Source organism: Erythrolamprus reginae, chromosome 6, assembly GCF_031021105.1.
Source record: "Erythrolamprus reginae isolate rEryReg1 chromosome 6, rEryReg1.hap1, whole genome shotgun sequence".
Taxonomy (NCBI): domain Eukaryota; kingdom Metazoa; phylum Chordata; class Lepidosauria; order Squamata; family Dipsadidae; genus Erythrolamprus; species Erythrolamprus reginae.
This window is the reverse complement of record NC_091955.1, coordinates 96,083,463-96,101,712: the sequence shown is the minus strand read 5'-3', so window position 1 is coordinate 96,101,712 and position 18,250 is coordinate 96,083,463. Positions and strand designations below refer to the sequence as shown.

General features: G+C 44.3%; 1 protein-coding gene across 1 annotated transcript in view; it reads left to right on the top strand.

Moving 5' to 3' along the window:
* Window positions 1-538: 538 nt before the first annotated feature.
* The window catches only part of NET1 (neuroepithelial cell transforming 1), an 82,556-nt gene continuing 64,844 nt past the window's right edge, over window positions 539-18,250 (top strand). The window contains exon 1 of the mRNA XM_070754479.1: window positions 539-773. Coding sequence (XP_070610580.1) covers window positions 595-773 — 179 coding nt within the window. The 5' untranslated portion in view covers window positions 539-594. The remainder of the gene's footprint in view (window positions 774-18,250) is intronic.

Here is an 18,250-nt window from a genome sequence, read left to right as displayed (position 1 = left end):
GCATGTCATTAAAATTTGGATGTTTTTTATCAAAAGGCAAGTGGGCCGGCTTTGTTTTTCCTTGAAGAACTTTTGCTTCTCATCCAAGAAGCTCCTTCAGTTCTGAGTGAAGGACGGCATTCAATCCCCATTCCCTCAGAAGTGAAGAAGCTCCTTGGATGTGAAGCGAAATGTCTTCAAGGAACCCCCCCCCCCCAAGAAAGTCCAATTGCCTTTTGAAAAAGCATACCTGGATGACTGAGGGTCTCCATGGACCACCGTGTTTTAAGAACTATTGTAGCAACAAAGCGTCCGACTCCAAAAGCTTCAACCTCCCGCTCCCCGGCTTTGCTAGGGTAGACGGCGGCCTGTTCTGCGCTCCCATCCCTTCCCCGCCCCGCCCCCCGCCGACGTTTGCCGCCCTCTCGCCCTCTCAGCCGGCCGAAAAACCGGCGCGAGGGTAGGCTTCGGGCCGGGCGCTAGGCCTCGCTCCGGGCGTCTCCTAGCAACGGGCCGGCGCCGCTGATTGGCCGCGAACGCCCCGCCGCCATTTTCAAACGGACGCCGACGCCATTCGGGCTCTTGGCTCGGTTCCCGCCTTGGGCCTCGCTCGGCATGGAAGGCGCCCCGCTGGCCGCGAAGCCCCCCTTGATGAGGAAGGGAAGGCCGCGGAGGCCGGGGAAGGAGCCCGGGGGACGACCCAGCCTCCCGGGCGGCGCGCCGTTGGAAGAAACTCCCGGCCGGGTCCGGAGAGGGGCGCCACCCCCCTCCTCCTCCTCCTCCTCTTGTGGGCGGTAAGTGGGTCGGTTCATCCGCTTCCCCTCCCCCCCACCAAGAGAAGGGCGCCCCCCAGAGGAGGGGGAGGGCGAAGGAAGGGGGTTGACTAGGCCTTTCCTTCGCTCTTCCCCTCCTTCCTCCCTTCCTTCCTTCCTTCCTTCCTTCCTTCCTTCCTTCCTCCTTTCTTTCGCCTTCTCCCTTTTCTCTCCATTCTTCTTTCTCCCATTCCTCCATTCTCTCCTTTCTTCTCTCTCCTTACATCCTTTCTTTCACCTTCCTTCTCTATCCATTCCTACGTTTTCCCCTCACCCCTTTCTTCCCCCCTCTTTCTCTCATTCCTCCCTTCCTACATTTTCTCCCTCTCTGTTTCTCTCTCCATGCTCCAGACTTTCTCCTTCCTCTCCTCTTTCCATTCCTTCTTGTTTTCCCACTTCCCTCACCCCCTTCTTTCTCTCTCCTTCCTTTATCTTTCTCTCTCTTCCCTCCCTCTTTCTCTCTCTCTTTCATTTTCTCTCCATTCCTCCCTGTTTCCCTCACCCCTTTCTCCTTTCCTCTTTCTCACATTACTCCCTTCCTCCCTTGTCTCCTTCCTTTCTTCTCTCTCCCTCACATCCTTTCTTTCACCTCCCTTCTCTCTCCATTCCTGTTTTCCCTCACCCCTTTCTCCCTCTTTCTCTCATTCAGTTCAGCTTCAACCACAACTACACACAAGCACACAACAGATACAAACTACAGCCGAGTAGTTGAACTTACTGCCTGACTCTAGTATCATCACCTAACCCCCAAAACTTTACCCTTAGAGTCTTAGACTATCCACTGTTGATCTCTCCCAATTCCTAAGAGGTCAGTAAGGGGCGTGCATAAGTGCACCAGTGTGCCTTCCGTCCCCTGTCCTCATGTTTCTTTTTTATTACTATCATGTACAGTATATGAATATTGTTATATCTTTGTATACCACCAATATGTACTTGACAAAACAAATAAATAAATAAATATTTAGGAGAATACATCAGTCGTATCAAAAATGTAGGCACTTTTTGGAAGTACATCTTAGAAGGTCATTAAAAGAGAATGAAAAACTACTGATTGAAAGGAGCTGGGAGACAAATTACATGAGATGGTTATCTTTCCAGGGAATTTCCAATTTTGATTTGCTGGCAGTCTTCCCTTTGGGAAGACAGAAGAAGAGACCAGATTAGCAGATTTTAAATTTGATTCTGATTGATAGGAACTAATTAACTGATAAGGAGAAAGGAGATAGTTTAGGTGAAAGTGTGTTGTAAGAATTCTTGATAGTTCTATAGCAAAAATTGAGTTTAGTGAAATGTCAGTGGTTTTGATGACAGTTTGAAAATAAAAACACCACTACATGGACAGACTATTATATTATAAATAATTTCCTATTTCTTAACTGCTCATTTCCCTCAGAGAAGGAACTCTGGACTGTACAATCTTAATCAGTAAACTCTACAATCTAATCAGTAAAATTAGTCTTAAAATCAGAATTAGTTTAAAATGAAATAGTTTTAAAATTATAAAAATAGCATTATAAAATTTCAAAAGATGAGAAAAGTTTGGAGATAAGCAGTTAATACATTTAGGAGTGCATGGCTGGGGAAGTCCACATGTCTTAAATAGAATTTTTTATTGGCCAAGTGTGATTGGACACACAAGGAATTTGTCTTGGTGCATATGCTCTCAGTGTACATAAAAGAAAAAGAGACATTTGCCAACAATCATGTGGTATGTTGCCAAGTTTGGCTTAGAGGGACTTTTGGTTTTCCTTGAGGTTCTCATGGGCAGTTTGGCTGATGCCTTAAATCGATGGGTATTTGTCTGGGACTTCACTCAGATCGGCCTTTCTCTTTATATGGACCCTGAGTTAGTTAGCATCGCTGGCTGAAGAATTCTGGGAGTTGAAGTCCACATGCCTCAAAGTTGCTGTAATGAGAAACATTATAGATTAGAGAAATCAAATGGGGCTTGGTTTTGCGCTCTTAAAATAATTTTTATTTAATGGTTTGGAGGATGAAATGGGGGAATCCTTGACTAATGACCACAACGGAGCCCCCACATTTCTGTTGAGTAAGAAATTTGTTAAGTGTTTTATGACCTTTCTTGCCACGGTTATTAAATGAATCATTGCCGTTGTCACATGGTTGTGAAGTGAATCTGGATTCCCTGTTGACTTCGCTTGTCAGAAGGTCAGAAAAGGGGATCGCATGACCCCAGGATGCTCCCACCATCATAAATATGAGCCAAGCGTCTGAATTTTGATTGTGTGACCAGAGAGATGCTGCAACGGTGGTTTGAAAAACGACCCAAATCATTTTTTAAAGTGCTGTTGTAAATTTGAATGGTCACTTAAAGGAACTATGTAAATAATGTCGTTTGGCGGGACCCAGAGGAAGAGCCTTCTCTGTGGCGGCTCCGACCCTCTGGAATCAGCTCCCTCCACAGATTAGAACTGCCCCCACCCTCCTTGCCTTTTGTAAACTCCTTAAAACCCACCTCTGTCGTCAAGCGTGGGGGAACTGCAATAGCGGGAGTATACTGTTGTACCATATAAGTGCCACCGTTTGTGTGGGTGGGTGCCATACTGACAGGTACCGTACCATAATCAGTGTACCGCACGGTACACTTTCTTTGGGGGTGTCAACTTTTCTGCCTGTGAATTTGTCTTATTTGAGAAATATAAGGCACCCCCGAAAAATTAATATAAGACAGTGTCTTATTTTCGGGGAAACACGGTATGCTGTGCTGTGCTATGCTTTTCTATATTTATTTACTTATTTCGTCATGCTTATATAATGTATATTGGAGACCGTGGTGACTATCTGAGAACTGTCTACAACAAAATTTCATTTTAATGTATGCCAATTAGGGTACAAAGTGACAATAATGTTATTTTATGTCTAAATTTCATCTGTAAGCACAGTTCTCAAATGTGGAGACAGAGATCTATGTCCATTTCTAACCACAAGATGTCAGTAGAAGATGAGGATATTTCCTTTTAAAATGCTGCCCACTCTTAAATGCTATTACAGTATAGCCCTAGGTAATTCCTTATCCCAGTGTTTCCCAACCTTGGCCACTTGAAGATATTTGGACTTCAACTCCCAGAATTCCGCAGCCAGCGAATGCTGGCTGGGGAATTCTGGGAGTTGAAGTCCAGATACAGTATCTTCAAGTTGCCAATGTTGGGAAACACTACCTTATCCTATGTGCAACATTAAGTGCCAGGCATGAATTGTGGAAAGGAATGACCCCTCCCCAAACAGATGGTTGTGTGTGTGTATTGCAGAATTACATGCTGAGGTCCAAAGACCAAGAAAGGGGATGGAGAAACAGAAGGGGCTGGAGCAAGGCATTAAAAAGATGCCTCTGGTTGTATGGATAAAATGTGAGGGATTAAAAAGAACAGGAGAAAACGGACTTTCAGTTTCCCAATAATTTCATCCTGGTTTTGGATTCCGGTCCAAACAGTCCTCGACTTATGATATGACCATAATTCGGATCTGAATTTCCATGGCTAAGCAGGGCAGTTGTTCAATGAGTTACATCCAATACTGGGACCTCCTTCCCCCTACTTATGCCACAGTTGTTAATCAAATCACTGAAGTTAGATTAGATTACCGTAGATTAGATTAGATTTATTGGATTTATATGCCGCCCCTCTCCGCAGACTCGGGGTGGCTCACAACAATGGTAAACAAAACATAGTAACAAATCTAATATTTCGCAATCTAAATTACAGTTTTAAAAAAATCCAAAAGAACCCCAATACATATAAAAAACAAGCACACAATCAAATCATACACAGAAACTACATGGGCAAGGGGGAGATGTCTCAATTCCCCCATGCCTGACGACAGAGGTGGGTTTTAAGGAGTTTCCGAAAGGCAAGGAGGGTGGGGGCAATCCTAATCTCTGGGGGGAGCTGGTTCCAGAGGGTCGGAGCCACCACAGAGAAGGCTCTTCCCCTGGGTCCCGCCAGACGACATTGTTAAGTGAATCAGAGATTGTTAAGCAATTCTGGCTTACCCCATTGACTATTCTTGTCAGAAGCCAGCTAAGAACTGTTGAAATGGTGATCAGATGATGTGGACTGTTGCAAACATATATTTGTTGCCAAACATCCAAATTTTGATCATGTTGGAATTGGGGATGCTGCAACATAAGTGTGAGGATCCCTTGTAAAGTCCCCCCCCCCAGTGTTGTATCTTAGAACAGTCACTAAGCATGTGGTTCTAAGTTGAGGACTGCCTATAGTGTCCTCCTGTCATCATCTCCTTTTAATGACCCCATACTATCTTGCGGGGTGGAGTCTGGGCAACTGAATGGAGCTAAGCAGAGTGTTTACTGACCAGATGCTCTTCCTGTCACCACTGGGGAGTTTTGTTCATTTAAATTCTTAATCTGCCCAGAGAGAGAAATGTCTGCCTCTACCTAGGATCGAACTCACAGCCTTCCGATTGTGAGGCAAGGACTCCACCTCTAGGCCACCGCACCACTTTATAGTGTCTTGCAGTGATACCCATAAATATATACACTGCTCAAAAAAAATAAAGGGAACACTTAAACAACACAATATAAGTCTAGGGAGAGGGGTGGCATACAAATCCAATAAATAAATAAATAATAAATAAATAAATAAATAAATAAATAAATAAAATAACTGCAAGTGAATCAAACTTCTGTGAAATCCAACTGTCCACTTAGTAAGCAACACTGATTGACAATCAATTTCACCTGCTGTTGTGCGCATTCAACTTTGGACAGAACAAAGTATAGTATGAGAATATTTCATTCATTCAGATCTAGGAGGTGTTCTTTGAGTGTTCCCTTTGTTTTGTTTTTGAGCAGTATATATTATTTTTAGGTTTTTCCCCTTCTCTTTAGCAATGCATACCAGTAGGTTATTTGTAACTTATTCTTCGTTGAAAATAATACCTCCTGTGGCTTCCATAGCAAGAACTACACTTTCTTCTTAAAATCACAATTCGATCCATTGGAGAAGTTGCACAATCCTTCAATGACACTTTGCTATTAGATCTTATCAAGTATCAATGGTGTTCAAATCCTAAGCAGAATAAGAGCTTAAAATAGGGGTGTCCAATATTGGTCACTCTGTGGACGTCAGCTCTCAGAATTCCTCAGCCAGCATTATTATTATTATTATTATTATTATTATTATTTATTAGATTTGTATGCCGCCCCTCTCCGTAGACTTGGGGCGGTTCACAACAATAACAAGAACAATGTAAGAACAAATCTAATAATTAAAAAAACACTAAAACCCCCATTATTAAAAGCAAACATACCATATATAAACTGTATAGGCCCGGGGGAGATGTCTCAGTTCCCCCATGCCTGATGGCAGAGAAGGGTCTTAAGAACTTTACGAAAGGCAAGGAGGGTGGGGGCAGTTCTGATCTCCGGGGGGAGCTGGTTCCAGAGGGTCAGGGCCACCACAGAGAAGGCTCTTCTCCTGGGTCCCGCCAAACTACATTGTTTAGTCAATGGGACCCGGAGAAGGCCAACTCTGTGGGACCTAACTGGTCGCTGGGATTTGTGCGGCAGAAGCATGCTTTAAGATGGCTGGATTCTGGGAGTTGTAGTCTCCATATCTTAAAGGTTGAGAAGCAGTGGTCTAGACTGGGGATATCCAACGTTAGACACTTAAGACTTGTGGACTTCAGCTCCCAGAATTCTGGAAGTTGAGGTCCACAAGTCTTAAAATGACCAAGGTTGGACACAACTTAAAAGCAGCCAACAAACGGTCCTTAGTTTTGAAGCTGAATAATCGTTCTCTCCAATCAAAACAGTGCCCAAATCTTTCCAGCACAAACTTCGTTCCTTTACATGCTAACCCGTTCCTTTTCTTTTTTCTTTTTGTAATTAAAATTCAACTCGCAATGTCAACAATACAAATCCACCATGGCAGAAAGGAAGCCGTTTGGGCATTCTGATGGCTTGGCTGGAAGGGATTTGGACCGAGGGATGGAAACTTCTTGGGAATGGAAAGTTTTCCCCAATCTTCAGCCGCTAGAACACTGTTCTGCTCTTGGTAATAAAATAGTTTTCTTGCAAACCACCACCAGTACTTTGTCCCCTTAAATAGAAAGGTATGTTCTCCTCCCCATTCCATCCCGAGGAAATAAAAGTGACCGAAAATATTTATAATACTTCAACCTCGATGTCCCATTGGTTTTTGCATGACTGTAAAGGTAGGCCTCGACTTACGACTGTAATGGAGCCTGCCCATCCATGGTTGCAGGTCGTGACAGTCATAAAACAGGTCAATTCAATAGTGATAGCAATCAGGCGGCTGACTCAAATTTAATAACTTTTTTTTAAAATGACAGGCCGTAAAATGAAGGCAAAGCAAATGTCTCACTTAACGACAAATGTTCGTCATGGCTTTGGTCTCTTGCCATGGCAGCGTCCTTGAGGAGTTGGGGGGCATATAAATTAGATTAATAAATAAATAATAAATAGAATAGAGTAGAATTCTTTATTGGCCAAGTGTGATTGGACACACAAGGAATTTGCCTTTGGTGCACATGCTCCCAGTGTCCATAAAAGAAAAGAGACATTTGTCAAGAATCATGTGGTACAACAATGATTGTCATAGGGGTCAAGTAAGCAATGAAGAAACAATATTAATAAAAATCTTTGGATACAAGCAACAAGTTACAATCATACAGTCCTAAGTGGGAGGAAATGGAGGATAGTAAGGATGAGAAAAAACTAGTAGAACTAGAAGTGCAGACTTAGTAAAAAGTTTGGCAGTGTTGAGGGAATTATTTGTTTAGTAGAGTGATGGCGTTCGGGGAAAAACTGTTCTTGTGTCTAGTTATCTTAGTGTGCAGTGCAAATAAATAAATAATTGCAGGTAGTCCTCAATCTACGACTTCAATGGAGTTCAGTTTTATTTGTTGCTAAGTGAGATTTGTTGAGGACTACTTGCATATTATGTGCTGGGGCTTCAGCTAAGCCAAACACCATGCACCAGTTTCATATATCTCTCTAGGTCTATTTCAGGAATGTAGACTGTTTAGTTTGGCTTAACATGTTAGATGAAACCAGCTCCTTCTCCTTCACACAGTAGCCATTGGTAAGCCAAGTCTTCATACCAAATGCTTCTATCTAAGTCAGAAACAACTCATAAAGAGATGAAAATATGACGCCCAATTTATTTGTTTACCGTGTTTTGCAGTCAAACTGATTCTGAGCAACCCACAAACCATGCAAATCTGTAGCTTGAGTTTACAAGAGAGAAATAAGACAGATAAATGGAACAATGGTAGCATAAACAAAATCAGAACTAAAAATCCATGGATTGTAAGGCGATCATACTTATATCTGGAGTTTTAAACCCTTAAAATTGAAAGAAACAGCTCATTTTGCTGAGAGATATTAAGAACAACTCTCCTTTCAAACCCTTATAGAATAACAATTTGTTTTGCAGTACAGTGTTTCCTCGATTTTCGCGGGTTCAAACTTTGTGAAAAGTCTATACCATGGTTTTTCAAAAATATTAATTAAAAAATACTTCGCGGGTTTTTTCCCTATACCACGGTTTTTCCCACCCGATGACGTCATATGTCATCGCCAAACTTTCTTCTGCCTTTAATAAATATTTTTTTAAATAAACTTTAATAAATAAACATAGTGAGTAATAATCTAAATGGTTGCTAAGGGAATGGGAAATTGTAATTTAGGGGTTTAAAGTGTTAAGGGAAGGCTTGTGATACTGTTCATAGCCAAAAATAGTGTATTTACTTCTGCATCTCTACTTTGCGGAAATTCGACTTTCGCGCGCAGTCTCGGAACGCATCCCCCGCGAAAATCGAGGGAACACTGTACTGTAATTTGGGACAATTCCTAATTTTCCCCAGGAGGGGGACAATGACAGAAAAAGCATTCTTCCACGGCACATCTCCGAGTGAGGGGAGAAGGAGTTAATTTCTGATTTGAAAGGAGCCTAGGTTTATTCGATTTTATTGGAAACGCAGATTTTACAAGGGGAAAACAGCCCTGCAGATAGCCAGACCCTGAACCATGAAAAGCTTTAAAGGTAACGAGATAGTATATGGGTGCCTTAGGGATATTATTAATCTTGGGAGTCTTTTGAAGGTCCCAGGCATGAAGATAGATTATCCAAACAGACATTTGATAAATTGATATCCAAAAATTCTTTGATGGAACCCCTAATTAATCCCCTTGAGTAATTTAGTAGCCTTGAGTAAAAACACCAGATAAAGAACAAGAAAGAGTAGAAACTCTTTTAAATGATTTATTTACAGGTAGCCCTCCACTTACGACCACAATTGAACCCGACATTTCTGTTGCTGAGTGAGATCGTGGTTTAGTGAATGTTGCCCCATATTTCAACCTCTCTTGCCCCAGCAGAGTCCTCGAGGAGTTGGGGGGCATATAAATTAGATTAATAAATAAATAAGTAATTGCAGGTAGTCCTCAATCTACGACCTCAGTGGAGTTAAAGTTTTTTTGTCACTAAGTGAGATTTGTCCCATTTTATGTTCTTTCTTCCCACCATAGTGAATCATTGCAGTGAAGTTAGTAGCACAGTTATACAGTGAATCTGGCTTCCCCATTGGTTTTGCTTTGTCAGTGCTGTTGTAACTCCAAACAGCCACTAAATAAATGGTTAGAAATCAAGGATTCCTTATACCTCTGTAGAAGTGTCCAGGTGCCGGACTTTAGGGCTGAGATTGGACCTCGGACTTCTACATAAATAAATAGAGCTGGCATGAAATTTAATAACTGCATTTCAACAAATCTGTTTACTGATCCCAGAGCTCTCTGCGGGCCTGCAATTAAGTCGGCTTCGTCTCCCCAGCTCAATCTATAAATAATAGTAAGCAAGGCTTGGAGACATATTCATGACCTAGGAAAGCAGCTGCCAAGGGACCAGAGATATTTGCCCTTTCTTTTTTTATGAGCAGGGCAGACTTTTAACTCCACGATGTAAAAATGAAAGGCTTATTCCTCTCCTGCAGCTTGGCCCCACACGTTGAAGGAGCATCCCTTGAAGTAACAACGTTGTCTTCAGCTGCAAACCTGTTTTCTTTCCAGCAGACCCGCCCTCTAAGTGGGTGGCAAGCCAATAAGAAAGGGAGAGGGTTTGGGACCCCCCAAAGTGGAGGCTCAGAGCACTTGCAAAGACTGACCGTTTATTCTTATCGATGACCACGGTCCCTTCTATCTCAGGTGGGGGGACCAGTGATGCCAAATGCCATTGAGATTGATTGATCTTGATTTTATTGGATTTGTATGCCGCCCCTCTCCGTAGACTCGGGGCGGCTAACAACAGTAGTAAACAGCACATGACAATCCAATGTAAACAGTTAAAAACAGTTAAAAACCCCTATTGTAAAACCAAACATACAGACAGACATACCATGCATAAAATTGTAAAGGCCTAGGGGGAAAGAATATCTCAGTTTCCCCATGCCTGATGGCAGAGGTGGGTTTTAAGAAGCTTACGAAAGGCAAGGAGGGTGGGGGCAATTCTAATCTCTGGGGGGAGTTGGTTCCAGAGGGTTGGGGCCGCCACAGAGAAGGCTCTTCCCCTGGGTCCCGCCAAGCAACATTGTTTATTGACGGGACGTGGAGAAGACCCACTCTGTGGGACCTAACTAGTCGCTGGGATTCATGCAGCAGAAGGTGGTCCCTGAGATAATCTGGCCTGGTGCCATGAAGGGCTTTATAGGTCATAACCAACACTTTGAATTGTGACCGGAAACTGATCGGCAACCAGTGCAGACTGCGGAGTGTTGGTGTAACATGGGCATATTTGGGAAAGCCCATGACTGCTCTCGCAGCTGCATTCTGCACGACCTGAAGTTTCCGAACACTCTTCAAAGGTCACTCCATGTAGAGAGCATTGCAGTAATCGAACCTCGAGGTGATGAGGGCATGAGTGGCTGTGAGCAATGACTCCCTGTCCAAATAGGGCCGCCACTGGTGCACCAGGTGAACCTGGGCAAACGCCCCCCTCGCCACAGCCGAAAGGTGTTTCTCTAATGTGAGCTGTGGATCGAGAAGGATGCCCAAGTTGCGGATCCTCTCTGAGAGGGTCAATAGTTTCCCCCCCAGGGTAATGGACGGGCAGATGGAATTGTCCTTGGGAGGCAAAACCCACAGCCACTCCGTCTTATCAGGGTTGAGTTTGAGTCTGTTGACACCCATCCAGGCCCCAACAGCCTCCAGACACCGGCACATCACTTCCACTGCTTCGTTGACTGGACTCAGAGAATAAGCTGTTTACATCAGGGTGGGGTGGGGTGTCCGGCCTTGGCAACTTTAAGACCGGTGGACTTCAAGCCCCAGAATTCCCCCAGCCAGCAAGGTTTTGAAGTTCCCAAGGTTTGGATACCTCGGATTTATGCAGATGTTGGTCGAGAAAGGAAGATCTGTTTCTGTCTCCAAGGCTTAAACCAGACCTGTGTTTTCCAAGTCTGCATCGCTTTGAGAGGGCGGAGCCTGCGCTAAAAGTTGGCTCTAAAACGTAGAGCAATTGCCAGAAATTGAATGTCTAGGTTTTTGTTTTCATAACTAAAGCCTTGCTGAGTAAGACCCTGTCTTTCTTTGGATCTTGATCTTAAGAGATAAAGCTTTCTTTGGCTCCTGATCACTCCATGGATATGTTCAGGCCATCTCTCTCTTTCTCTCCTCTCTCTTTCTTTCTCTCTCTCTTTCTCTCTCTCTTTCTCTCTCTCTCTTTCTCCCTCTCTTTCACTTTCTCTCTCTCTTTCTCTCTCTCTCTCTCTCTTTCTCTCTCTCTTTCTCACTCTCTTTCACGTTCTCTCTCTCTTTCACTTTCTCTCTCTCTCTTTTTCTCTCTCTTTCTCTCTCTCTCTTTCTCTCTCTCTCTTTCTCCCTCTCTTTCACGTTCTCTCTCTCTTTCACTTTCTCTCTCTCTTTCTCTCTTTCTCTCTCTCTCTCTCTCTCTTTCTCTCTCTCTCTTTCTCTCTTTCTCTCTCTCTTCTTCCTCCTCCCATCCCCTTCTCCTTCCTTCTCTCCCTTCCCCTCCTTTCTTCCTGTCCCTTCCTCTTCCCTCCCATCCCTTCCTCTCATTTTCCTCTCTCTTTCCCCTCTCCATTTCCTCTCCCCTCCCCCTGTTTCCCCTGCCCCCTTTCCTCTCCTTAACAACCTTTGAAGCTTCGGAGAGGGGCAGCATACAAATCTAATAAATTATTATTAAATGATAAATTATTATCCCTATAATCAATCTTTTTTTTTAATGTACACTGAGAGCATCTGCACCAAAGACAAATTCCTTGTGTGTCCAGTCACACTTGGCCAATAAAGAATTCTGTTCTGTCCTGTCCTATCCTATTCTGTTCTATTCCTATCCTATTATTCTACTCTGTTCTAGTTCTTGTTCTGTTCTATTCTGTTGGATCAAAATTCAGAAACTTGACCACCAGTTCGTACCTTTGACCGTTGCTGTGTCCCGAGGTGTCGCCATCCCCTCTTGTGGCTTTTTGGCAAACAAAACACAATGGGGAAGGTCAGCTTCACTTTACAACCTTGCTAACTAATTTGTCAACCCAGCGATTCACTTAACAACCGTACCAAGGAAGGTCGTAAAATGGGTCAAAACTCCCTTAACAAATGGTCTCACTTAACAACGGAAACATTTGGGCTCCGTTGTTATTAGTCAAGGACTGTCTGTAATGAAATTATAGAAATTACAAAGCTGGGGGTGGCGCAGTGGTTAGAGTGCAGCAGTGCAGGCTACGTAGAGCTAACTGGTAGCTGTAGTTCAGCAGTTCAAATCTCCCCACCGGCTCAAGGTCGACTCAGCCTTCCATCCTTCCTTCCGAGGTGGGTCAAATGAGGACCCAGATTGTTGGGGGCAAGAGGCTGATTCTGTAAACTGCTTAGAGAGGGCTGGAAAAGCACCATGGAGTGGTATATAAGTCTAAATCCTATTGCAAGAGAGAGAGGAAGGAAGGAAGGGAAGGAAAGGAAGGAAGGAAGGGAAGGAAGGAAAGGAAGGAAAGGAAGGAAGGGAGGAAAGGAGGAAAGGAAGGAAGGAAAGGAAGGAAAGGAAGGAAGGAAGGAAAGGAAGGAAGGAAAGGAAGCAAAGGAAAGGAAGGGAGGAAAGGAAGGAAAGGAAGGAAAGGAAGGAAGGGAGGGAGGGAGACAAAGAAAAGAGGCAGAGAAGGGAAGGAGGGAGGGAACCAGGATGGTGCAATGGTTAGAGTGCAGCACTGCAGGCTCCTTCACCAAACCCCTAGCTGCAGTTCAGCAGTTCAAATCTCCCTACGGGCTCAAGGTCGATTCAGCCTTCCCTCCTTCCTTCCGAGGTGGGTCAAATGAGGACCCAGATTATTGGGGTTTGCAAGAGGCTGATTCTGTAAACTGCTTAGAGAGGGCTGGAAAAGCACTGTGAAGTGGTATATAAGTCGAAATGCGATTGCCATGGCAAGTTGGCCACAGTGAGTTGGTTGTGGCGAACCAGCCACCGTACCTTGTCCCATTCATTCCTCTGGCTGGAAATTTTAGGTGCCAAGAGAGCTTCCTTATCAAAGGCCTCAGAATCCAACCCACCGGGCTGTGGGCTGGTAGTAAAAAGCAGCGAAATAAACAACCTGGTATGTGTCGACTGCGTAGGCGAGTACAGCACAACCTGCACTGTCCCCCAATCAGACCGTTCCTATTTGTCTCTCCTGTTTTGGAATTAAAGTTCGCTTTTATCTTGAAGGCCGGCCATATATCAAGCCCGTTTTTATCGCCAGAGTTTTGCATAAGAGGGCTTGAATTTTTCCTTGCTGCTCCTCTCCACCTTCCTTTACACCAGTGTTTCCCAACCTTGGCCACTTGAAGATATCTGGACTTCAACTCCCAGAATTCCCCAGCCAGCGAATATCTCCTGGACCGCCTTCTGCCGCACGAATCCCAGCGACCGATTAGGTCCCACAGAGTTGGCCTTCTCCGGGTCCCGTCGACTAAACAATGTCGTCTGGCGGGTCCCAGGGGAAGAGCCTTCTCTGTGGCAGCCCCGACTCTCTGGAACCAGCTCCCCCCGGATATTAAAACTGCCCCCACCCTCCTTGCCTTCCGTAAACTCCTTAAAACTCACCTCTGCCGTCAGGCATGGGGGAATTAAGGCATTCTCCCTCCCTCCCCCTGGGCCTATATAATTTATGTATGGTGTGTTTTTTAAATTTATTAGATTTGTTATGAATTGTCTTATTGTATGCTGTGAGCCGCCCCGAGTCTACGGAGAGGGGCGGTATACAAATCTAATAGATAGATAGACAGACAGACAGACAGACAGACAGACAGACAGACAGACAGACAGACAGACAGACAGACAGACTAACAAACTAACTTGTCAAGGTTGAGAAACACTGCTTTACACAATGCGGCTTGGCTGGCTTGTTTAGATCAAGAAGGCAGAGATAAGCTATCCTGCCTGATAAGACAGTGACCCCTAGTAGGGTGCATATTGGACTTGGATCTACGAGGAATCTCAGGGGGAGGGCCGTGATGGACTTTATAAAAGCTGTGAGTGTGTTGCAATTTGTCTGATGTTCTTAGGTCCTCTTTTCAATGTGCTGATTCAGGTTGCAAAGTATAAATGAGAAAGAGCTGGACCTTTGGATGGTTGTTGTTGTTATTATTATTATTATTATTATTATTATTATTATTATTTATTAGATTTGTATGCCGCCCCTCTCCGAAGACTCGGTATGTTGGAGCGGCTCACAATAAGAAAAAAAAAAAAAGTACAAATCCAATATTTAAAAAACAGTTTAAAACCCTTAACCTAAAAACAATCATACATCTCATACAGACCACACATAAAGCGGAAACGGCCCAGGGGAATCAATTCCCCCATGCCTGACGACAGAGGTGAGTTTTAAGGAGTTTGCGAAAGGCAAGGAGGGTGGGGGCAGTTCTAATCTCCTGGGGGAGTTGATTCCAGAGGGTCGGGGCCGCCACAGAATATCTCCGGGACCGTCTTCTGCCACACGAATCCCAGCGACCGATAAGGTCCCACAGGGTTGGCCTTCTCCGGGTCCCATCGACAAAACAATGCCATCTGGCGGGACCCAGGGGAAGAGCCTTCTCTGTGAGGGCCCCGACCCTCTGGAATCAGCTCCCAAGTTGCTTTGTTTCAGCACCGTTGTAACTCACGACGGTCCTTAAATGAACGGTTGTAGGTCGAGGACTACCCATATGGCTTTACTAAGCTAGTAAAAGTTTCCATAGATATTGGCAAGATCCTGATACGATCCGAAATAATTTCCTTTTCTGCCGAGCGAAGCTCAGAAAGACGAAAGGTTGCTAGGGAGCTCGGCTCGGACCAGAAGTCTCCTACGGGGAGGAAAATTGGAGAGACAATGGGAAAGGAAGGGCTTTTTCCCATGGAGGAAGTCTGGTGTCGGATGATAATGGAGAATCCAAGGGGACATTTTGCGGTCGGGGCCCGAAACGGAGTGCGAAAAGCACGGCGAGTCACAACTCGGCCGCCTCCCATCGGCTGCGTTACTCTGGGTTAATAACACGGCAATCCTTTTCTCTGAGTTGTTCCCTGCTCTTTCTTTCTTTCTTTCTTTCTTTCTTTCTTTCTTTCTTTCTTTCTTTCTTTCTTTCTTTCTCTCTCTCTCTCTCTCTCTCTCTCTCTCTCTCTCTATCTCTATCTCTATCTATCTATCTATCTATCTATCTATCTATCTATCTATCTATCTATCTATCTATCTATTAGATTTGTATGCCGTCCCTCTCCAAAGACTCGGGGCGGCTAACAACAGTATAAAAAGACAATGTAAACAAATCTAATATTAAAAATAATCTAAAAAACCCCAATTTAAAGAACCACTCATACATACAAGCATACCATGTATAACTTCTATAAGCCTAGGGGGAAGGGAAAATTTCAATTCCCCCATGCCTGACGACAGAGGTGGGTTTTAAGGAGAAAGGCAAGGAGGGTGGGGGCAACTCTGATATCTGGGGGGAGCTGGTTCCAGAGGGTTGGGGCCGCCACAGAGAAGGCTCTTCTCCTGGGTCCCGCCAAACGACATTGCTTAGTCAACGGGACCCGGAGAAGGCCCACTCTGTGGGACCTAACTGGTCGCTGGGATTTGTGCGGCAGAATGCGGTCCCGGAAATATTCTGGTCCGATGCCATGAAGGGCTTTATGGGTCATAACCAACACTTTGAGTTCTGGGGCAGCTGACAAAATGAAGGTGGGAATGGGTGGGTTTTTCTTGTGCCTTCTCTTTGCCCTTGAGTTCCCTGTTCCTGGGCAAGGACAAGCCCTTTAATATTCTATTGGTTGCTGTCAGTCAATCATGCTCGCTCAGGAATTCTGGGAGTTGAAGTCCACATGTCATAGAGGAGCCAACTTTGCCTACCCCTGCCCTAGGGGGTCATGTAGGGGTCATAGCTTGCTCTATAGGCAAAAGAGGAAAATGCAAATCAGGTGTTTCTCTGAGCTCCCAGGTTTGGTTGGAGTTTGGACTGCTCTGTGATGAGGCAATGAAGGGGTTTGTGTTCTAAAAGGCTGCTGGGCAATTCCCCTTCTGCCTTTGTTTTGAAATATCCTGCCTTCAATGGATTTCTGCCTGCAGTATTTGTTTTGCTTATGAATAGAGCTATCTAGATCCTAGAAACATAGAAGGTTGATGGCAGCAAAAGACCTCCTGGTCCATCTAGTCCAGTGATTTTCAACCTTTTTTGAGCTGCGGCACATTTTTTACATATACAAAATCATGGGGCACATTGAGCGGGGGGGGGGAGGGGGAGTGGGGGGCTAAACAAAGTTTGGACAAAAAAATTATCTCTCTCTCTCTCTTCCTCCCTTTCGCTCTATTTCTCTCCCTCCTTCTCTCTCTTCCTTCCTCTCTCTCTCCATCCCTCTTTCTTTCTCTCTTCCTTCCTTCCTCTCTTTTTTGCTCTATCTCTCCCTCCTTCCCTGCCTTTCTTTCTCTCTCTCTCTCTTGCTTTCTTTCTCTCTCTCTATTGTTTTCTTTCTCTCTCTCTCTCTCTCTTTCTTTCTGAGCTTCGCGGCACACCTGACCATGTCTCGCGGCACACTAGTGTGCCCCGGCACACTGGTTGAAAAACACTGATCTAGTCTGCCCTTATACTATTTCCTGTATTTTATCTTAGGATGGATCTATGTTTATCCCAGGCATGTTTAAATTCAGTGACTGTGGGTTTACCAACCATGTCTGCTGGAAGTTTGTTCCAAGCATCTACTACTCTTTCAGTCAAATAATATTTTCTCATGTTGCTTTTGATCTTTCCCCCAACTAACCTCAGATTGTGTCCCCTTGTTCTTGTGTCCACTTTCCTGTTAAAAACACTTCCCTCCTGAACCTTATTTAACCCTTTCACATATTTAGAAACAGAAGATTGACGGCAGAAAAAGACCTCCTGGTCCATCTAGTCTGCCCTTATACTATTTCCTGTATTTTATCTTAGGATGGATCTATGTTTATCCCAGACATGTTTAAATTCAGTGACTGTGGGTTTACCAACCACGTCTGCTGGAAGTTTGCTCCAAGCATCTACTACTCTTTCAGTAAAATAATATTTTCTCACGTGGCTTCTGATCTTTCCCCCAACTAACCTCTGATTGTGCCCCCTTGTTCTTTTGTTCACTTTCCTATTGAAAACACTTCCCTCCTGAACCTTATTTAACCCTTTAACTTTATTTAAATGTTTCGATCATGTCCCCCCTTTTCCTTCTGTCCTCCAGACTAGACAGATTGAGTTCATTAAGTCTTTCCTGGTCAGTTTGATGCTTAAGACCTTCTACCATTTTTGTAGCTCTTCCTTTTTCCCCAAAAGCTCTTTATCTTTTAAGCGCTAACATTTGCTCTGAACAAAATTGTGGATTGCTTTCTGCCTCTTTTTTTAAAAAAAACCACCTTTCCCCATTTCTCATTTAGGGAAATGTAATATTGTGCCTTTTTTAAAAAAAAAAAATCCTCAAAATGTTTCATTCTTCTAGGAGCTTGGGTGATGACTTTCTACAATTCCAAAGAACGCGGGTTAAAGTTGTGGAGTCCAAACTCTTGTCACCCTCCTGTCTTCGGGATCTGGAGGAAGCCGCTAGAATTACTAATTGCCGCTGAGCTGAAAACGGGCCAAACAGAATTGCTGCCAGTATATTATAGGAGCAGCTTCTGTGTTTGAAATCCTCACCCTTTGGTTCTGGCCCTATTTTTCCCCACTTGTTGACAAGCTTCATGCTGCTCTCAAGCAGGCCCCGCGATCCTATCCACTTTTACTCATGAGATACACAGGCAGTCCTCGACTTACAACCGCAACCGACCGTCGGTCGTTAAGCGAGTTCTGCCCCGCATTAGGGCCTTTTCTTGCCACTGCGGTGAAGTGAATCACTGCAGGGAGTAAGTTAGTTACTTGTAGGGAGTGAATCACTGCAGGGAGTAAGTTAGTTATTGAAGGGGTCTAAAGACGGGCTACAAGAATG